General features: G+C 40.9%; 1 protein-coding gene and 1 long non-coding RNA gene across 3 annotated transcripts in view; one reads left to right on the top strand and one right to left on the bottom strand.

Moving 5' to 3' along the window:
* The window catches only part of LOC148115380 (uncharacterized), a 5804-nt gene extending 5437 nt beyond the window's left edge, over nt 1–367 (top strand). Inside the window, exon 2 of the long non-coding RNA XR_015732462.1 lies at nt 6–367. This is a non-coding gene — a long non-coding RNA (uncharacterized LOC148115380). The remainder of the gene's footprint in view (nt 1–5) is intronic.
* The window catches only part of SOX9 (SRY-box transcription factor 9), a 26011-nt gene extending 2849 nt beyond the window's left edge, over nt 1–23162 (bottom strand). The window contains exons 1-3 of one of the 2 annotated variants that reach the window (XM_034412720.3): nt 23066–23162; nt 1838–2241; nt 70–323 (exon numbers count right to left, since the gene is read on the bottom strand). In XM_034412720.3, the coding sequence (XP_034268611.1) occupies nt 70–323; nt 1838–2241 (658 nt within the window). In that variant the 5' untranslated portion in view covers nt 23066–23162. Of the gene's footprint in view, nt 1–69; nt 324–1837; nt 2892–23065 lie in introns of those variants that run through there. The other variant, XM_034412719.3, reaches the window with a different exon arrangement.

The following is a 23162-nucleotide window of genomic DNA, read 5'->3' as shown; positions in this document are numbered from 1 at the left end:
TTTAGAAAACCTGTCTACACGGGATGTTCTTCCTCATTGTCTACAAGGAGAGGAAGATGGCACACTCACCAGAATGCTCTCCAGGTGAATGTACTTCACTCATGCTGGATGAAGACTGAGGCGAATCTGCCTGCAGGGCCTTGAAGATAGCATTCGGAGAGATGTGGGTCTGCTCCGATCCTTCTTCTTGCTCAGCCTGTCCGTTCTTCACTGACTTTCTCCTTCGTGGCTGGTACTTGTAGTCTGGATGGTCTTTTTTATGTTGCACTCTCAAGCGTTCAGCCTCCTCCACGAATGGGCGTTTCTCGCTCTCATTCAATAACCTGAGCAATTAAAACAAAGCCATGCATTGGTTGATTAAGTTCTACCCAAAGCTTAAGCTTCATGATTTTACTATTTAGAGAACCTTTGATTTGCTAGAAATTTACTCTACGTTCTGCCACTGCACCTCTAGGCCAGCATTGCTGCAGGCAGCTGTCAAAAGCCCCAAATCTAGATAGAATGAACTTCTGATAATGCAGAGGACAAAACATAAGGTGTATAAAATCCACCATAAAATGACAGGCACCAGGAAAGGCAGCCTTTAGCATTCTGCTATTCCAGAATTCCCCTCTGGGTAGAAACACACTGCAAACTTTCCCAGAGCCTCTTGCAAGAAAGAAAGAAAAAAAGACTCAAACCACTCCTTTCATTTTTTTTCTCAGCAATTCTTTCAATCACTCTGCGGCCTTATTCTCTTCCTTGCAAGAAAGGAGAAGACACAAGATAGCAACCCTTTTTCTCTCTTCTCATCCCAATCAAACACTGTAGACACATGCAGCTTCAGCCACAGCTCAGATACCAGGATTCCTCTTCTAGGCATTTGGGGAATTAACATCTAAACTCACTCCAAGCCTTCTGCATCCACGAAAGTGGCTCCCTTAGCCCCCCCCTTTTTTTGCAAGTCATTAGCTTATGCTTCAGCCAGGTGACTCACTTTCTCTTTTCTCCTACCTCCCCACCCCACATTTCTCTTGCTAGTCATCCTTCTGAGCCAACTTCTTATTGGTTGGCACTTGCTAACTTGTGCCAATCATCATTACACCCAAGATGTTCTACTCCTGTTTTTCTCCAGAGCAGGGCTCAAGTTATTAACTTTGTCGTTTCTTTTTTTCTTTTTTCTTCAACAGTTAGGCCAAATATCTAAACACAGAAGCCTTGCTGGGCACATACAACATACTTTTCAAGAGTATTCTTCCTATATTTTAAGGAATATTTTTATTGTCTTTCAGGGGTGTAAAAAAGCGATCTTGTTGCCTTTCTAATGAGTTTCCACAATGTTCTTCTCTAAAGCATTCCCATCTTTTTCCTCAGTGGTTTCTATTCTAACTCAGTGGTTTCTAGTCTTTGTCCCTCCCCTCCGCTCCTAAACCAAAATTAGGCTGGTGGAGAGAGGGGGGGGGAGGGGCAAGATCCCCTTTTTGAAAGCGAGTCCCGCGCAAAGCCCAGCCATCTCCACATCCCTGCCTGCACCCAGGCTCGCCGCCTTCCTGCCCGGTTCCAGTCTCCTGCCATCCAATGACCTTCCTGAACTCAAGCCCCGCACGATTTCGGCTGTGGCTCCTGCGAGGCATCCCTCGGGATCCCAAGAAGCGCCAAAGCCAAAGGGGCGCCGAGCGAGCCATCCAACCACCCAAGCCAGCCGCCCTGGCGCTCCTTCCCTTCCCTTCCCTTCGCCCTCGCTGTCCCCGCCCCTCCGGCGCTTGGCCGGCCGAGCCTGCAAGCCTTCGCGCCCTTTCCTCGGCGGCTTTCCCTTCCCTTCCCTCCCTCCCTTCCTCCCTCCCAACCCCCACTTTACCTCCAGAGCTTCCCCAGCGTCTTGCTCAGCTCGGCGTTGTGCAGGTGCGGATACTGGTCGGCCAGCTTCCTCCGTGCCGCTTGAGCCCACACCATGAAGGCGTTCATGGGGCGCTTGACGTGGGGCTTGTTCTTACTGGATCCGTTCACCCGGACGGGCATGGGCACCAGGGTCCAGTCGTAGCCCTTGAGGACCTGGCTGACGGCTTCTCGGATGCACACCGGGAACTTGTCCTCGTCGCTCTCTTTCTTCAGGTCCTGGTCGCTCTTGGGGAAGGTGTTCTCTTGGGGTCTCGTGTTCTCCGTGTCCGAGCCGGAGCCCGAAGGGCAGGGAGACCCCGCGGAATCCTCCGACATGGTCGGGCTGGGAGCCCCGGACAGGCACTTTTCCTGCTCTTCGGTCATCTTCACGAAGGGGTCGAGGAGATTCATGCGAGAAAAGGGCGAAGCCAAAATATGAGCGAGCGGGCGGGCGGGCGGGCGCGGGGGAATAAAACAAAAAAATAATCGAGGCGGAGGGGAGAAAGGGGCGGGGGAGGAGAACGGGGAAGGGAAGGGGGCCCCCCCTAAGCAATCGGCAAGAGCGACGTCTCTTGAAAGACAGCCGGGAAGGAGGAGAGGAGAAATGTGCCCCCGCGCGCGCCCCACAGGCTAAGCGTCTCGCTCTCCCCGCGCCAAAAAAAAAAAAAAAAAAAAAGCCGCGGCGTTTGCAGAAACTCGGCTGTCGGGCGCGCTTTGCTTAAGTCGCCGCTCGAGGAAAAACCCGCTCTCAAGAAACGCGCATGTGGACTGGCTTGCTGCTCCGTCCGCGGACGCTCGAAGCGGAGTCGGTTGAGAGCGAAAGTTGAACGAGGTGGAGCGAGAGAGAGAGGGGAAAAAAATCCCCCCCCCCCACTCCTATTGAAAAAAAGGGAGACGAATTCCTCGGCTTGGGGAGGGGGGAAGAGGTGGTGGTGGTGGTTGGGCGCGCGAAAAGTCAGAAGGCTCCCTCGAAATCGCCTGGCGAGGCTCAACCTCGGCTCTCCTAAAGCTCACTTGCGACTCTCTTTAATAAATACCTCGCCTCTGCTTTATTTCGCCTTAGAAACGCCAATGACAGCCCTCGCTGGGAAGGGCTGGCACGGCGTTGATTGGCTGAAAAAGTTTTTTCCTCCCTCTGGAGAGGGAGGGGGCGCCGAGGCGAAGGGAGGTGTGTGTGTGGTGGGGGGGGGGGAGGTGGAAGAGAGAGAAAGTTGGTCGCACGCTGCAGTTGGCTCTTTGTACTTCCCAACTGTTGCGCTAGTTGTGATACGTCCCAGTAAATTTCTCCTTGCTTTTTTTCATTCCCCCCCCCCCCCCCAATCGATCGAAGCAGATCTTTGGGGTTGCTTGCAGAGGGAAGGAAAGGCTGGACATCTCGCTAGCAGAAGTATCGCTTCACCGAAAGCGGCGCAACAAACCAACCTCCCGTTTGCTCGGAGAAAGAACTTGGTTCTTTCTGTCTCTCACCCTCCTCCTCCTCCTCTTCCTCCTCTCCCCCCCCCCCGAGTCAGTGTTTTGTGACTCATTCTCCTATGGGAGGGTTTTGTTTTGATTTTGCTCATCTTAATGCTTCGCTCGTGCTGAAAAGTTTCAAGGCGAAGAAGGAGACAACGCGCTAAGCTGCCGTTCGCGGGACGGGGGTGGAGTGGGCTATGGTGGTGGTTGGGGGGCGGGAGAGGAAGAAAATCGAGCTGGATACTTCTTAAGTAAGGCGACGTTTTTCTAGTCATTTAGAATAACCTTTCTAGACAAGCGGTTAGTATTTAAAGCCTCCTATCACGCTTTGTGCGAGTAAGGCTAATGGCCTGTTTTTCTTTTTGAAAAAAAAGTGTTTAAATGACAGCTCAGCCTTCTTCTCTAACTCAACGATGTTATCAAAAATGTTCCCTTAATAGAAGCATATATGAGCAAACTTCCCTTTCAGATTGTGTTGACTAAGCATTTGTAAAGTAAAAAATAGAGCAGGTATATCTAGGTTAGACTTCCGATTTAACTTTGGAATTAACCTTCCTTTGCATCCAGTAGGACTGAGTTAAACCACACAGAGCGCGGACTGCCTGCTTGTAGGAAATGGGAACAGACTATGCTCGCAAAGGGAAATATATATCATAATCAGAGACGCAGGTTTTTCTTCTTTTAAGCGAAGTCCTTTCTATTAAAGATCTGAGTTTGCTTATTGAACGTATCGACAAACTTCAGACCAGAGGGTATATCTCCCTCGTACTCTTCCCACTGACCTCCTTCCCCCAGAGAAGCGACCAATTTTACTAAATTAGTTTTAAAGGCCACGACAGCCCTCGCTGATTTCAGAGTCCGTGATTCTGAACTTTTAAAATAAAGGCTAATCCCCGGAACAATTTTTCGTCTAAAATTAATTGAGGCAGAGGAGGAAAAGTATGCCACTGACCAGACGATTTAAGTTGTCAGTGCAGAGCCCGGGAAAATGAGGCGGAAGAGTAAAACAAAACAATCTGGCCTTCCAGTCAAGAGGGCCCAAAAAGAAACCGGGCGCACTTGGTGATGGATTGGCCTCTTGATATAATCGCCCTTTCATCGAGGCTGGAAAGACAACGCGGGCATCTTCTGCAAACGCAAAGGTCTCTTAGGGAGCCCGTGGCGATGGCCGCTTCCTGCATTGTCGATTATTTAAATCATTAGCTGTCATGTTGCCTTGCCTGGGAGGACAGGCGCCTTCCCTTGGCTTGGCTTGGCTTGCGCTTTTTCCACTCTCCTTTCAGTCTTGGTTTTTTTTTTTTAAACTTGGAATTTAACAGTTATTTCTATAAAAACAAATCACCTTTGCGGAAGATAAAGTGTAATTCCCAGTTCCATCCAGAGGGGGCGCCATAGGCTCAGAAACTAACCGCCTTGGTGCTTAAGTTAGAGATGTTTCTTGAAGGTTGTTAAAACGCGCGCACAGGCACACTCGTATCCATGCAGAACACGCCCCCTCCCCACCGCGCACACTAAAACACGGATTAAGTCTCGGGCGATTTCATCAGTCAGCCTTCAATGTCATATATTTTCCTTTGCCCCGTTTGCGATTCAAGGATGAAATTAATGAAATCTGCTGATGAAATGCACGTGATAAACTTATCAAAGGGCTTTAGAATAACGGGGCAGTTCTTGCTTTCAAAGAGATTTATAAAGGTGGCGGTGGCGCTGATGCGGAGAGTGGAACTTCCCCCTGGCTCTGACTACTTCAAATCACCTCTCCGCGCCCACCTCCCAGAATTTTCTCAGATGTGCAACAATGGCTTCTTTTGCATTATCATCCATTTACCACTTGCATTTAAGGCTGCAACGTAGGTATGCGCAACATTGATGAACAATCGCGCATCAGTAGGAAATATAGACACGCGGGGTCCCCGGTGAAGACGGCCATACTTATTTACCTCGGAGTAAATCTCAGTGAAAAAAAAAACTTGGGGAAATGATTCTGAGGAAACGCAGCGCGATATTAAGGTGGAAAATGTTTGGTTGACCTCAGTGGGTCTCATTTGCCAGATTAGATGGCGAAGTACCACATAGACATGTGTCTCTCCCCTCCGAATTATTTGAAGGAAAGCCATTTTTGAAATCCAAGCCCTCTGGGTTGCCAAAAGATGCTTATTCATTCTCCCCACCCCAGTACGCCAAGTGAGGTCGAGGCTGAAAAGGATACGCGCAGCCCGTTTCCCGCAATCCCGAGAGAAGAGGGCGAAGGAAGGCAGCTGCCTTGCCGTCCCGAGTGAGAACGGGTGAAGCAATTGTCTGCCGCAATTTGCCTGCACATTTTAGCTTCTCCGAGCCTTGAACCAACCCGCAGACATTTCTTAAGAGAGAGATGCTCGGTTTCGAGACACGACAGTCTAAACTGAGTTTGCTCTAGTTTTGCTAGTTCGTTTCACAGACTGCAGAGGTTGGTTTCTTAGGTGCATTTTTTAAAAAAAAATATCGTTTCACACGATCATATGATTAAAGTATCACAATTCCCATTGTAGTATGATCGCCATTAACATCAATACAGGGAAACATGAAAGAGTGCCCTGTTTGAGGTTTGTTCCTGTCCTGTCCCCCCCTTTTTTTAACCTGCGCCCTGCTCTTCGCTCAACGTCCATGCTGGGGCGAGAGTTTACGTAAGCTCCTAGTTTTTTTCTTTTTTTAAAAAAAAGAATCCCCGTAGAACGGGGCTGCTCCTTGCAAAGGCGATCTGCATTGACTCCGCGGCCTCTCTGATGAATCCGCGCGCAGCTCCAACTCCCAGTTGTCTGCATCGGAACTCGGTTTGTCCTCTTCCCTCCATCCGTGTAGCTTTTGTGCTGCTTAGACCGTTCCCAAAGGCCACTTGTATTTAGGAGATAGTGCGGGGTTGTTGTTTTTTTTTTTAAACTCACAACGGACTGAATGATCCTAATATCCGATTGGATATTCTATTTAGATGGGGAAAATTGTTTGAAAAGGTTTGAGGTACAGAATATAAATTGTGACATCTGTTTCTTTAATCATCACGCCAATATAGTAGTGTCTCCCCGCCCACAATATATTAACGGGTGGTGGGGGGAGTTAACCGATCGATGAGGGGGTAGCCGAGGAAAGGGAGAAGCTTTCACAAGGGAAAAAAAATAAATAAAAACACACATGAAGTGAATCTATCGCTTTGTATATTTTTCGCAACATTTAACAGTACATTTCACTCCCTAGTTTAGAGGGAAACAAATGATCAATTTGGCACCATATTTGCCAGCAGTTAATTATTGCATTCGGCTTAAATCTTAGTCCTAAATGCCATCGGGAACTAAAAGAGGCTAATGCTCTTCTTTTGTTATGAGTTTAGGGGCGAACACTTTCCTTTAACTGAGAAGGTGGAAGCGAGAATTGTTGTTCAGGGCTTCTTCGGCGCGGTAAAAAGCTTCACTTCTGTTAAACTAAAAACTTTTTTTTTCTTCTCCCCCCCCCCCCCCATCCCTCGGAAAAGAAAAGGGGAAAAAAGATGAGACTTTGTCGGAAATTAAGAGATCGGGAAAACTAGGTAGTTTTGCGCCTTTTATATCGAATAGGCAGGAATAAACAAAAACGAATTGTTTCGTGGAATGACGTTATGAGAAGCAAGCAACTAAGGCTAACTGCCTTCATTCTAAAATATCAATTGTCCCGAAGCAGAAACAATATTATCGTGATCACATCTCCATCCCTGTCTATGGATCTATATTTCTGCCCACCCATAAACTTCATTTTCATCTGATTGAGCAATAATAATAATAATAATAATAATAATAATAATAATAAAAATGGGTGTTGGAATCATACCCTATACCAATTCGATATCTAGAGAGGTCATGTAGACCCTGCCGTTATCAATGCTTTATATTTGGATTTCCCGATGGGTGCGGAGATAGATCGCAACGCCTATTGTCTTTTGATTCTCCCCTTTTATTCCTATCTTTTTACAGCCAATTTGGAAATAAGGGGAAAGTATCGAGTTTTCTGAGAAGTTGCATTTTCCAAAAAAAGCGGCGCGGGGGAAGGAGGGGGCCGGCGGATTTATCCTCGACCGCATTGCTACCCTAAAGTTTTCGGAGCGCTTCTTTGCTGCGCTACCGGAGGGGGTAGTGGTGATCGGGAGGGATGGTTAGGACCGCTCCGGGTGCAGATCAGGCGAACCAAGGTCCAAGCAGGTTCGTTGTAGCTTAGAGGCAAACCCGACACCGTCTTGGGGGTCCTTGCGAAGTGCTATAAATTAGCATCCCGGGCTAGGTTACCAGCTAGTTTCTGGAGTCACTTGCAGGATTTGCAAATCCAGCATCACGTCGTCCCCCCCCCCGCCTCCTCCTTCCCTCCCCCGCGCTTCCCAAAAACTTTTTTTTGTAACGCGTCCCGTTCGTTCCCTTGGGCGCGCTGAGCCCTCGGGCCCCCGAGCTGTTGTTTGCAAAGCGTGATGTCACCCGCAAACCTGCGGTGACGAAGCGGCGAGAAGGTTTGAAGCAAAAAGAGCCAGACAGCCAGCCAGCCGGCCGGCGCTGGGGAGGTGGGGGGGGACGAGGGGGGACGAGGGTGGGGGGGAAACACAACCGTGGAGAGAGGCGCGAGGAAAGTTTTTGGTGGGGCGATGCCGGTTGGAGAGTTGGGGGCTCTCTGAGCCGCCGCGGAAGGAAACTCGATTTTTCTAACGACTGTAGTGGCCACTGCTCTCGACACATCACAAATGTTTTTATTTTGGCTGTTCACCGTCCTGAGTCCGAAAGGAGAAGGGCGGTATAGAAGTTTGAATAATAAATAAATCAAAGGCATCTATTTTAGAGACGCACTGGAAGAGGTTTCGAAATGCACGCAGGCACACAATGGGGAGAGAGGATCCTGGATTTTACTTTATGCAAATTTCGCCTAACTAATGAATTTCACTGCCGCCAACCCCACCACCCAAAGCACCCCAGATCGGGAATAAAATAGTCCCCTTTTATTCCCTCCAGTGTTTCCAAACTATGCAAATCCACTTTTAAATAAAGTGTATGATAGGAATCTTTTTTTGTTTGTTTGTTTGTCTGTTATTGGAAAAGCTCACCTTTTATCAAAGGCATTTTACCCATATCAGTTCCTTTTATAATGTTTTATTCATTCCACCCACCTACCCCAGGAAAGATCCCTGGAAATATTGTATGTTGGAAATCCAAAGGCTGTGATTTAGTTGTGCACAGAGGAAAGTTTTTAAATGTATCCAAGAAAGGGACAGTATTTCTATTAGATACTTTTAATTGTTCCAATTTCAGAAGGCTACAGGGAGGAATATATTGTACATCCTGATCTCCCTCGTTCCCCTGTTTCTTAATAAAAAGAAGGACAGATATTCGTTTCAAGTTCTCTGAAAAAGGGACATGTCTTAAAACCGAGGAACCACTTTTATGCCTTTCACAGTTGACATCACTATAAACAGAATTGGCTCCAGTTTTTGATTGCTTATTTGTACCCCATGACTATCATTATGTGTTGTACCTTATGATTCTTGACGAATGTATCTTTTTATACACTGAGAGCATATGCACCAAAGACAAATTCCTTGTGTGTCCAATCACACTTGGCCAATAAAGAATTCTACTATTTCTACTTTTAATAGGCAGTGGCGAGAAGCTCAGCCGTACTTCTTGCCAACCATCAAAGAGATAGACAGTGAGTGAGCAAGTACTCTTTGTGCTTTACTATAGTGAAGAAAATTTGGCTGGCTGGTGTTGCTAGACTTGTAGAAATTACCTGTCGCAGAACAATTTCTTTTTATGAGATCCTGTTCATCCTTTGTTTGGTTGAGCTTCAGGTAAAGTTCCTTCCTTAAGCTCAGCTCTAGCTAATCAGAAAGGTAAAGACGCTGTTAAGTCAAGCTTTACCTCTGGTGACTTGCTGCACAAAGTTATAGGTTAATCTTGGGAGAAATCAAAAGGGGATCAAAGAGACATCTGAAATCGTCTGCTGATCTCTGGATGACAGGCAGTAAGCTGCTGCCAAGAGTTTTTGAGCACCCATAGTTTAACATGTAATAGTTAATAGGAAGTCACTTAATTGTAGGAATTATTTTAAAATTGATATTTAAAAAAAAAAAAAAACATTGCAATGCCTTATGTTCAGTGTCATCTTCTACTCTTGGTATTTCCCTTTCTCCCCCTTTTTTAAATGGCTGTCTTTGACCAGGCCTGGCTTTAATAGACATTTTAAGAGTTTAGTATTCAAATCCTGAATCAAGGGCAATAATTTCTTTGAGCACCATCTGTATAATAAGCCTATTGGTGGAGTAGAGTGAGCCATTGACTCATCTGCTCTCTGTTGTTGTTATTGTTGTTCTATTTAATTTTACTTGGAGCTTAATTTGGAGTTTTGATTTACGGGCTAGTGATGAGGTGCTTATAAGACATGCTGCATATCTCCCCAAATCTGCAACGCCCACTTCTGATTGAAACTTTCAAGTTCCACTATGCAGAGTGTTTGTTCCCTATCTGAACATCCGAACTAGACTGTGTTGTTTCTCTGTGTCATATAATATATGTGGGTATATGCATAATTTTGTATGTATTTATTTTGTCATGTTTATGTAGTGCATACTGGAGGTGATGACTCTTTGAGAGCTGTATGCAATGAAATTTCATTTTAATGTATGCCGATTAGTGTACATTCAAAGTGACAATAAAGTTAGTCTAAGTCTAAGTCATCCATTGTGGCTACTTGTTCTGCAAGGCCATGAAATCTAGCTGTTAATATCCATTACCACAAGTTTGCCAATATAGCAAAAGAGATTTTTTTTTTTTTGCATTTTCGTGCAGAAAGGAATAGTGATTTACAGTTACTTGATTCACACATGTGCATGTGCGTTTACATGTACATGTACACGAGTGGTGGGTTGCTACCGGTTCGCCCCGGTTCGGGTGAACTGGTAGCGGCGGCGGCGGCGGCGGGAGGCTCCGGCCACCTGCCCGGATGCTTCTGCGCATGTGCATAAGCGTCTCACGCGTGTGCCCATGAGTGAACAGGTAGCTGCGAGTTTTGAAACCCGCCCCTGATGTACATACATATAAGTATACATATACATATACTGTACATATACATATATGCATGTGTGCCTGTCTATGCAATAAATACTATGTTTAGGTATACTCAAAAGCTGCCCAAGCAGGCAGATTCTGAACGAAAGAAAATTAGTGAAGTGGAATCATTTAAGATTCTGGAGAGAAAGGTTTTATAGAAATAAATTATTCTACAAGAAATTCTAGTATGCATCAGTTAACACCTATAAAAACCCACTTCTAGAAATTATTTCTTTGATATATTTTCTTAGCCATTTTGGCAATTTAAGATATGATTTAGTTAAAAAATGATTAAGAAAAACTTTTGCATTACAATAATTTCACTAGGATGATGAATCGCATGCTAAACATTTTACTACCGCTCCACTGAAAGATACTTAATTTGCATTGGAGTATAATTACAATTTCCAACAATTTCTAAACCCATTAAAATTGTGCTTCCTCTCATTACCTTTTTCTGTATTTATTTTTAAGAGATATAAATAAGGTTGCAGTTGCACTTCTGTGGACGTAGAATGATATACAAATAAAACAATAAGTGTTATGTCTCTTGATTTTATACATTTAGAGAAAAGAGTCCTTGATTCATTCATTAAAAACACTACTTTGTATTTCCATCTCCCAATTTGCTAACCTCCAAAATTCCCAGCTATGTTGGAAAGTTTGCTTTCTATGCCTAATATCAATCCCCCAAATTATTTTATTCCTTGTTTTGTTATATTCAATGTTTTCCATATTATGTTAAATATACATATTTTAAAAAACCCTTTCTTTTAAAATTAAGGATAAAATTTAATAACAGGATATAATTACATATTTATTATATTGATTTCACAATGCCACAGTATGGCTACCAATTTGATTTGCACTTCTGCAAAAATATTATTTTCAAATATTAAAAAAAAATACAACGTAGTTATAATTCAAAAGAAACAACTTCACCATTTAGTGGTAAACAGACTAATGCATTCTATTTAAATGGTTTCTCTTGAAAAAATTATGAAATAATCTTGTACTCGCTTACCTGGGAGAAATTTCCCTTGAACTTTGTAGGAATTTACTTGTGAGTAGGCACCCTTACTGTAAGATTTTTCTGTGAGGAGGGATCTCAGCATGAAACAGACATAGTCAGTAGCATGGTAAATAAAGAGCTAGTGAGGGATTTTTAATCTACTTCTTGTAAGCAAATCAGAACTCCAGTAAGACTGCTGTATAAACTCAAGAGTTATAACATCACACTGATTCTATCAGAAAACTTTGTTACTGGGGATTTTTGAACAGTTCTATTGCCTTTTTGTCAGAGTGTATAGGAGCTGTAGATTATCTGAATGGTTTAAAGGATATCTAGTTCAGCAAAATTATCAGACATCGAGATAAACCAATGTGCTTTCTCCTTTCTTGTTTTTACATGTGGTGGCAATATACACTGTGAAACTGAATAACTAACTTATGGAGGTTTAGTAAAATCTGTCTATCGGTTTATCCTATTTTCTGCTTCTTTCCTGCTTATAAATCACCCATTTGTCAGATATTTGAAATTTGCAAAGATGTTTAATACAGATAATTTATTCCACACTATGACCTAACTGAATTTGTACTATAAAACAATGAATTGGCTAAAACAAATAGGCAACATTGATTATTTAATAGATGCTATATATATATATATATTGTACTAAAACTGAACTAAAAGTGATTTCCTTTTCGTTCAGTTTTAGTACAATATATATAGTGTCTATTTTTTTTTTTTTTTTTTTTGGAGCACCTTTGCTGGATTTGGGACTATGTTTCTTGAATCTAAGGCTTATGTTGTACCTACCAGTATTGTGAGTTTACTATGGATTGTTTTTAACTACAGTAGTCTCAGCCAGTGGCTTGGAGAACTTCTTGACCAGCAAAGCAAACTGGGAATATGGTGATGGAATTTAGTGAACGAAAGAACAAATCAAAAAGGTTGATATTAAGGCAGAAACAGCAGGGATTTGCTAGTTGCTAGGTCTGAAACTCCCAGAAGAATATGCTAAACCAAATGTACCTGTGGCAACACAGGCCTGATTCCTTACTGGAGGAGAAGATGAAAGGACCTGGAGACCAGCCTTTCTTCTTTAGGTCTTATTTAGAAAGATGGAAGAGCCCACAGTTATTGCACAGAGAGATTTCACAGAAGCCCAGAAAAAAAAAAAAAAGCCTTCTGAGAAGAACAGGGCACATAAAGTTATCTAGAAAAAGAGAAAATAGGAGAAGGGAACCAACTGGTTAAAAAGATGTCAGCAAGAATAATAGGATGCTTGGAAGAGGCCTGAAAGAGTAATAGAAGATATTCTTGGGAAGCTCATAAGCAGAGGGGAAAAGATATTTTGGCAAGAGCCGTGCAAAACTGACTTGGAGGGATTTAAACTAAACCTGGAAAAATAAAATAAGTGCTGTGTCCTAAGAATATGGTGGCATATGATAAGGAGGTATGAAACAGGAAATGGTATCAGAAATCCTCCAAACATGATAGTGAAAATAATAACATTGATAGTCTCCAGCATTTGTAAACAAATGGCCAGAGAACAAATGGGATGGGAGTGAGGTACTGAAAGTCCTAATATGGAAAAACAAATGTGATATTTATCATACAAGAATGGTAATTATCACATAAGATGATGGGATGAGAGTCAGAATTAGAAAGTAGAACTTGAAGGATATAACCTACTCAAAAGAAATAGATCCAGCAAAAAGGGAGGAGGTGAGAAACCTGTGTGTGTGTGTGTGTGTGTGTGTGTGTGTGTGTGTAAGATTAAAATGAGTAGGAAACAAAAGAGATATTAATGTGAGAACTTAGACACTTATCCAGGCAGAACATGAGGACAATAAATGCTTTTTAAAACCAACTGTCAAGTTCTTAAAAGGGCAGGCTATAGCAATAATGGGAGACTTCAACCGACTTGAAATCTGAGGGAAAACTAACTCAGCCAAGCATGGAAGGCTCAAAAAATGTCTGATCTCTCTTGCTAACCACTTCCAGAAGTGGAAGAAGAAATAAAAAGTCAGTAATTCTGGATTTAATCCTGACAGAGAAGTACTGGTTGATAGACAAAAGGTTTTAGACATCTTGGGGAAAAAGCAACAACTTCATGGAGGACTTTAAGACAACACGGTCAGAAGAAACTGACGAGGTTATCTAGTTGGGTAATAAAACATCTGCAAACAAACCGCCAAATTCAGAGTGCCAAAAATGCCACAAAATTGAGATTAGTTAGTCAAGTATCTCAGCCTTCAGAGAGACCGAATTTATTGACTTCAGGTGCAATGCTTCAAGATGCCTGTGTGGATGAATAAAGAGTTTACTAACCAGATGAACACAAATGGAAATTAGGAAGGCTAAAATTTTAATGAGGTTAATCTGGAGAGGAAAGCAATTTAAGAAGAAAAGTTTGGGTATGACATATTAATAAAATAAGTCTGAAGGAACATTTTTTCTTAGATTATTAGATGTTTTACAATTGGTATATCACTCTAGATTAGATTGTTAAAATGAACAATTATTTTTTTTTAAAAAAACTTTGGAAATATAAGGAATTTGGATCCTTTTTTTCATATGTAGTAGTTACATTATAAAGCCTTATAATATTGGAAAATGATTTATTAAAGAAGGCAACAAATTCTGAAAGTTGCAAAACTATTGCTAACCTTCACTAAAACATATATCCTTTCATAATATACTGAATTGCATTGTAGCAGCTACAAGAATTACATACACTTTTCCAATAAAAATTCTTTGATTCTTTCTTTGGAGGAATGTTTAATTAAATTGTGGGAGTATGTTTTGATGTCTAGAAAAACTTTGTATTTGAAAAATAAATGCAATATAGAGTTTAATTTTAATTGGAAGCCATTCTTGGACTGCAATTTTATACATGGAATTGCTCCATGTCCAAAATCTAGATTTTAAAGTGCATGTCTTAATTTGCTATAAAATTCATAGCATTAATTTAATGTTTGATTTAATATTTTATAGTCTTATTTAATGAAATGAGTTGTGTCAAGCAAATATTTTAGCTGAAAGCTTAACAGGAGGAGCACATGGAATTTGATTAGAAAATGGGTATGTAATCTCTTACAATAAAATAAAATTGTAATGATCCATTAGAGAATGAAATATACTGTATATCTGTACCTTTGAGTCAAGTTTTGACCCCTGGAGACCACCTGTTATTTCTCTATATCTGCCTGATTTTCCGTTTATTTCAAAATAAAATAAAATTATACAATGGCAAAATAAATGATGCCAAGCAAGCTATTAATCTGTTGCATAAAAAAGTTAGATAAATATTATCAGGTAATATGGAAAAGGTAGAGCTGCTTAACATATTCTTTGCATCTGTCTTCTCTCAGAATCCTCACCAGATTTTTCAAAGTTTTATAACTGGTTGTGTTTTATAGTTTTTAACGTGATAGTTAATGATTATTGCTGAAGTTTTTATTCTTTGATTGGTAGCTGCCCAGAGATGGCTGAAAGATGGGCGGCTATATATACATTTTAAATGAACTTCCTCACGTGATCCAGGAAAGGAAAAAAAAGAAAAAAAAAAACAGTTCAGAATTGTTAAAATATGGAAAGAACCCACATTGCAATCTTATATAAATTTGTATATTGAGGAACATATGAATTATATTCCAGGTTTATAAAAAACCTGGTAAAAGTGATCTTTGAATTGCTGCCCGTAATCACTGAAAACCCTTGAAAAACCTGTGAGCTGCAGAAATTGGGGAAGAGCATGTGCGCTTTTAATATTCAAAAAGGGGAAAAGGCTTCTAGTGGTGGTGGGGCTCTAGAAGAGCTCAAACAGTCCTGATGATGTTGCCTAGGTTGGGTAATGAAACATCTGCAAGAAAACAAGCAAGCTAAGAGAGCACTAAGGAACTCTCAATATGAGGGGTAGGGGGGAACTACCATTCCCAGGTCCTAACATGTAATTTCTGAAGAACAAATATGGTAATATCAGATGAACCTTTCCTTTCCTCTTTTTTAAAACCAAATTAAATGACAAGGTAACTAGTGTGGTCAACCAAGGTACTGATCTAGATACAGCGGTGAGTTTCACATTATGGTACTACCAATTTGCCATGCACGTATATGTTTGCTCCGTGTGCACCTGCTTCGGGCGCGCTTGCCTTCCACGCATGCGCCCAGCCTTCCACACATGTGCTTTGCTTGCGCGTGCACCTTCCACGCATGTGCCCGGCCTCAAAAACGTGCCCACAATTTCCGCTACCGGTTTGGGCGAACCGTTCCGAACCGGCTGAATACCACCTCTGTCTAGATGTTCAGCTAGTCCTCGATTTATATCCACAATTGATCCCCAAATTTCTCTTGTTAAGCAAAGCAGTTGTTAAGTGAGAGGTGCCCCATTTTAAGATCTGTTTTGGCACAGATGTTAAGTGAAGCACTGCAGTTGTTAAGTGAATCATGTGGTTGTTAAGTGAACCTGGTTTCCCCTATTGATTCTGCTTGTTGCAAGCTGGCTAGGATGGTTGCAAATGATAATCACATGACTGGGGACAATGCAACTAACATAAATACATGCTAGTTGCCAGTTTTTAAATTTTGATCACAGGACCATGAGGATACTCTGATAGTCGTAAGTGTGAAAAACGAGTCATGAGTCACTTTTTTCAGCGCTGTTGTAATTTCAAATAGTCACTAAATGAATGATTGTAAGTCGAGGACTAACTGTAGTGTGTCACTCTCATGATATCCTTGTGGGACAAGGAGAAATGTAGCTAAACAATACTAGGTCAGATACAAAGGATGTTTGTTAATAGTTCTGCATCGTTTTGGAATGAAATATTTGGTGAAATCCCCAAGGTCTCCATCCCTGACTCACTGCTATTCAACTTCTTTATAAATGGATTGGAGGATGAAATGGAAGGATTATTTATCAAATCTGCTTAAGCCATTAATCTAGGATTAGTTAATGATTTAAAGAACAGCATCATAATTAAAAATGACCTTGACGGTCTTATGGTAGTCTTAACCAACAGGATGGTTTTCACTTGTGACAAGCCTTTTGGTAGGAAACATCAAAAGCATAATTAGGGAGTGGGAAGGTTTGGTTTTTGGCAATGCAAATGAAAATCTAGGAGTACCAGTGTACTGCCAGCAGAACATGAGCAATCCCTGTGATGCAACAGCACTCCTGGCCTGCATTAACCAAATCATTGCATTTGGTTCACCAGAGGCAATCATTCCATTATACTTGCTGGCTTCTGGCTAGACCATATTTGTAGTGCTATGTCAATGGATACGGAGAAGCAGGAGTGAATTCAAAGGAGAGCTACAAGGATGATAGAAGATCTGGAACTCACCACCTATGAAGAATTATGAAAGGTGTCTGGCTTGTTATAAAAATAAAGACTGAGTGGGATGGGGTGATAGTGATTTACAAATATATCACAGTCCCAGTAAACTGAGATTCTGTCAACATAATGAAATGTTTGTCGTGTGGCATGTAAGTTTTGCATCTTACATGCCCATGTGAACCATCATGGCTTATATTCAAAAGGATCTTGCATTATGATAGGATGCACATTTATTTATTTATTTTTCAGATTTCTATACCACCCTTCTCCTTTCGGACTCAGGGCGGTGAACAGCCAAAGTAAAACATTTGTACACAAAAGTTAAAATAGATTTAAAATAATTAAATAAAGTTTGGCCCATAATTTAAAACATTTCAATTCAAAACCAATTTCAAATTTTAAAAACCCACCATAAAATCAGGACAGCCCGGCTAACTGAAAAAAATAGGTTTTGAGGGCCTGACGAAAAGTCCGGAGGTCTGGGATCACTCGTTTCTCTGGGGGTAGATTGTTCCAGAGGGTAGGTGCCACCACAGAGAAGGCTCTCCCCCTGGGGGTCGCCAGCCAACATTGTCTGGCTGACGGCACCCTGAGGAGGCCCTCTCTGTGGGAGCGAACTGTCCGGTGGGAGACATTTGATCACTTCCCCCTGTAGAGATCCATGCGAAACACTGTGATGGGCAAGAAGTGGTATTCTCTGTTGCAAGTGAAAGCAGGTTATGGACCAGTGGCCAAATTAAAAAAAAGGAGCTTAAGGCTAAAGGACTTTTCTAAACTGTTAAATAATGGATCCATCTTCCTGGAATAATTGTTGACTTCCCACTGCTGAAGGTTTTATAATGGGGACTGGGTACCCAGTTCTCAGAGGCAGTTTAATGGATTTCTGAGCTGAACAAGAGTACTGGATTCTGACTTTAGTTTAAATATGCCGTCCAACTAATAAATTCCATAATTCATTCTAATCCGCTTTGCTACAATTTATTTTCTTTAGAATGAAAAGTTGTCTTCAAGCTGACATAAGGATGCAGTTAAAATTCTTCAATGAAACTTTAGAGGGCCACAGTAGTGCCTCAATGAATTTTTTTAAAAAGTTCAAGTATATAGATATGCAAAATTCTGACAATCCCCCACTCTACACATACACTTTAATTTCCCCCCCTCTTCAAAACATGCTTAAAGTGTTTGCTTAAATATTTCCTCATCTTTGTTGATCTCATTACTTTCCTTTATTTATTTATTTATTTATTTATTTATTTATTTATTTATTTATTGGTTCGATTTATATGCCGCCCTTCTCCGGAGACTCAGGGCGGCTCATAATGCGTTAAGCAATAGCCTTCATACTTTTGTATATACCTGCTTAGTAGGGATTTCGGACCCACCTAAGTGGTGTTCTTTTTTATACAAAGTCAGTTTATTGTCCCCACAATCCGGGTCCTCATTTTACCTACCGCGAAAGGGTGGAAGGTTGAGTCAACCTTGAGCCTGGTGAGATTTGGACTTGCAGTAAATGCCCATTCAGGGCATTTTGGCCAGTTTTCTAAGATGTAAACAATGATGCCAAGCAAACATCTTGATCATGTTTCTGCCCTGAGTGAGCAGTGAATCCTAAGCACTTTATGGAAAAGGATGAGTACAATGTTTTTCTTAATATTCATCACATTGGAACTTTTTTTTTAACTTAAGAAGTACATGCATAGAATCATTTGCTTGTCAACATTTCCTTCCTTCCTTCCTTCCTTCCTTCCTTCCTTCCTTCCTTCCTTCCTTCCTTCCTTCCTTCCTTCCGCTTAAACAAAATGTAAAAGATAGGGTTGTGAGCAGAAGCAGGCAGGTGCTTTGAACTATAGCCTTCATTATCTTTCCACTGGAAATATTGGCTTAGCCTTAGCCTAACAGCAGTTGAACACCAAAGCATCTGGAAAATATTGGCTTTTCTAATCCATTTTACTTTCCATTCAGGCATATTAAAATTATTCTGATAAGAATGTGCGAATTCATCACATTCAAAACGGCCTGGCAATGAAGACAGCAGATTCCCTTTATTAAACAAAGATGATTGTGTAACATTCAGGGAGGATAATCAAACTCAAGTTGAACACTTTTGTTTTTCTTTCACTTAGATAAAATCAATGGATTATCAAAGCATTCAGTTGAAACTGGATTATATTTCCTATTGCCATGTGTGTTGAGAACGATCTGATAAAGCTCTGCCTGGTTTTATGTGTATTGCAGGTTCACATGTGCACACAGAGTCTACCTGGGCAGGAACTTCCTTAGCTAGCAAGGACCTTTAGACTCAAAATTATCTGAATAGCTTGTCCTGGGGGAGTCCTCAGCATTGGGCTTTAGAGCAAACAGGAGAACTTCCTTTTTCCAAAACCCTATTGATTCCAGTGCATTGTTTCTTAGTTTTCACAGTTAAGAAAAAATTCTAAGGGATTTTGCGTGTTTGACTCAAAAGGGAGAATTTATTTATGAGCAATCAATAGGAATACCTCTGCAGGTTCATGAATGGATGATTTCATTGCAGTTGCTGAGTTGAAAGGTATTCAGTTTGACTGTTTAAATCTCATTGGTCCCTTTCCGTCCCAAAGAGCTTAATCAGCCTAAATCTTGCTGGGGAGTGGCGGCGGGGGAGGTTACAACAACCTTGTTGATTTCAACATGATGTTCATAAAAGTTTTATTGGTTTGAAGGGGGAGATCCCTGACTTTTGCAGTATTTAATCACTTTCCCCGTATGGCTGATTATAACATAAACTATTAACAGTCTCAGATAGTAAGGGCATATTGGAAAAGCTGAAGCTATAATTTATTTTCCCTGATTTTCCTTTTTTTTTTTTTTTTTACTAGTTCAGTCATAGTATAATTTTTATTTAGCATTACTGTGTTTATTTTCAGGATTCTATTGGAGTCTATCATTTGACTGCCATATTTTCAATATTCATGCATGAATAGGTAAGGAGAAATTTTATATATATCTACTGGAATTCAGAGTACTTAAATTGCAGATAAGTGATTTAAGTCTTAAGTACACGGATTCCTCTCTGTACAAGAAATTATTACAATCTCTCAACACAAGCAATTACGAGCGGTTTCAAAATTAAATTATGTTAGCAATGTTGTAAACCAGTCTATTTTACATTATACTATTATTATTGCTCCCAGTGTTGATTTTTCTTATATTTTGCAAGCAGCTGTTAAATTACGACATGTACGTCAAAGCTAACATCCTGTGAAAATTATATATGATGTTTCATAGCAGAGATAAATAAATGACAGTAAGTTAAAGCTAGCCATATTCTGTTTAGAAATAAGGCTCGTGTTAAATTACTGCCAGGGAACCGTTCAAATTACATGCCCAAGCGATGGCTTGTGAGAAATCCATCAGAACTGGAAGAGAGAATAGAACAGCCATTCTCTCTACCTGTTTGTATAGTTTCTTACTAATGCAGGACAAGCCAGACTGTTTATTTGCAGAAGTAAAGTTGTGGAAATATACTTGCAGAGTGTAATATGGACAGCACGTGTTCCTATGAGCTACCTGAAGTCTGTGTCCTAATCATTTGCAGATGTCTCTGGATCATTGATTTCCTATGGGCCAAAGAGCACCTCCCTTCCCTCCCCTCCTAGTCCTTCAAATTAGAGAGAAAGAAAGAAAGAAAGAAAGAAAGAAAGAAAGAAAGAAAGAAAGAAAGAAAAGGGAGAGAGAGAGAGAGTAAAGAAAGTGAAAGAAAGAAAGAAAAAGCATTCACTTCTCAACTTATAAAATAGTTCATTTAAGTTGTTTCCAAATATCGAATCATTTGGATAATTTAACTGCCAGGTCCACACTCATTTGGAATAATGATTTATTTTAGAAATAGAAAAATCTGTTCAGAGATTGCTTGAAGTTTGCTCAAGGTGGGGGAGTATGTTTACACATGGAGAATTTGTTTTAAAAACTCAGATTTGCTTTACTCCATAATATGTACAGATTGCCAAGTATATGGCTTTGTATGAGTGTAAGCAGAGATACAAATTTATATGCCACTGCTATTTATATACCACTTGTTTGTATGCAATAACTCCCTATATCTGGACATTTTTTCTTAGTTATTCATTAATTCTAGATGATAGCACCCATACAGTCCATGATAAAAATGCTTGCCTTTCCCTGGATGACTGATGAAATTAATCAAAATCTCCAGGAAAAGTCTATAACAGGCAGTAGCATAATACAATTAGGACATGCCTAATCAAAAACATTGATTAAAAGAAATATCTGAAGATACTGATAGAGACTACTATTGTATTCAGCATGGTAAACTAATAAACCAGCCTGTAGCTTGATAAACTGCCTGGAATTGTGCCTTTTGATTTACAGATTAGTTCATCTGGAGTCTTCCTCCTAAAAGTTGCAAATGGCATACAGGATTATTGCCCTCATCCCAATTTTATTGTCGGAACAAAGTAGTAGAATAGGCTAGGCTAAAAAAACAACAAAAAACAGACTAGTTTTTACACTGACTTGAGTTTATCTCTCTGTTACAGAATATAGAATCAGAGTGGAATGATTAGAGAATATAGGAACTCCTTTTGTGAAAGACCAAGTCTCAGTTGTGCACTGTACACCTGTGTGGTGAGATGGCAAGGGTTCTAATTCTGCCTCTCATCATGTGCCTCAGAGCAGTAGATGTTTGTGAGCATATATGATAAACCCAGTGCCCTTGTGTTTACATCAGTAGTGGGTTGCCCCCGATTCGCACCGGTTCTATAGAACCGGTAGTAAAACTGGCGGGAGGCTCCGCCAACCGACCCCAACGTCACTAAAATGCTTCTGCGAACCGGTAGTAAAGGTAAGTAGAGCCCACCCCTGGCTTGCATGCATACCTATGCCTATAAGTGGGAAATAAAAATATGAGTGTATAGTAGAGGTCCTGGCAGTGCTGCGGGCAGATAGTCTGGTGTAGTCTAAAATTTTGAGTTGTGACTGTCACAGCCCCTTGCCCTGTTGGAAAGCTCAAAATATATGGAGCACCCTACTTTTCCTTCTCTTGACCTAGACTGGTCCCAAGACACACACTCCCTCAGTGTTTTAGAAGGTGTAGAGACTGTAGTGATCTGAATTAATAATGGCCTTCTAATCCACAGTTTATCATACTCTAAATTTGAGCTACATTTCTGTTTCTCTCCCCAATTTCATAGCATTTAGAGTTGTAGCTGCGGATGCCTCCGATATACATGAGCTCGCACATGCATACACATATCATCAACCTATATTTGTTCGGCTGTGTCCTTCGTGCCATCTTATGTTTTAATAGGTGGAAAACATTATTCAAACAAAAGAAGCAAATATCTCCAAATAATGGCAGGCAACAAAAGCAGCAAATATATCATTGCAGCTTCGATCAAAGGAGGTCTCGTTGCTACCCAACTTTTACAAAAACATGCACATTTATTCCTATGGTTTGGGAGACATCCCAAACCCTAGGATAATCAAACATGGGTTTACCTAAGAAGTTTGCACAGTCAAGTTCAGATAAATAATACTTTGGCACGATCATGGTCCCTGCCATGGTTTTATTGTATCAGGTGTCGCAGATACCTTTCCTAGACATAACTCTGAAGTGGAATAATCTTATATCAAAAATATCTATTATGAAAATTGCAAGTCCCTTAAAATATGATGGGGGGGGGGAGCGAAAGCCCTACTAAGCAGGTATATACAAAAGTATGAAGGCTATTGCTTAATGCATTGTGAGCTGCCCTGAGTCTCTGGAAAAGGGCGACATATCAATTGAACCAATAAATAAATAAATAAATAAATAAATAAATAAACAAATAAATAAACAAACAAACAAATAAACAAACAAACAAATAAATAAATGCAAATGTGGCATATGATGATATATAACACTAGAGAACATAAAAATTTAAAAGAGGGGGCATAGATTCAGAAAGAAAAAATTGTAAAACCTTATCGAGGATTCAAAACAATTCACATATACATTATTTCAACAAGCTGAATACCAAAATGGTACAGGGACCAACAGATCGTTATTCCTGTGCTGCAGAAGAGTGGCGATTCAACCAAAATCCTTCATATAATTTGTAGATCGGAGATCTGAACTGGGATTTCAAGGATTGCAGCTTTCATATTGATCTCCAGTTCTAGATCTACATAATTTTTTTCCCAACAAGATTTTTAATGTACTGTCCCAGAGGAACATATTAAGGGGGAAAATGTCCTACCACCCTCAAGACTTTTTTAGATCTTTCTGAATGAAGGAACAAAAAAGGGATAGAAATAGCACCCGGGATGGGAGAACCTACCTTGACAAGGAGGACTTTGGTCTTGTAATTAGGAAGCTGGGTTGCCTAAATGCTTGTTTGACAAGAAGGGTCTGATGGAGGAGTTCCTGCATGCTGT

The sequence above is a fragment of the Pantherophis guttatus genome, chromosome 2, assembly GCF_059756535.1.
Source record: "Pantherophis guttatus breed Tessera chromosome 2, ASM5975653v1, whole genome shotgun sequence".
Lineage (NCBI taxonomy): Eukaryota > Metazoa > Chordata > Lepidosauria > Squamata > Colubridae > Pantherophis > Pantherophis guttatus.
Note: the sequence above shows the minus strand (reverse complement) of the source record. Positions and strands in the feature narration are given on the sequence as shown.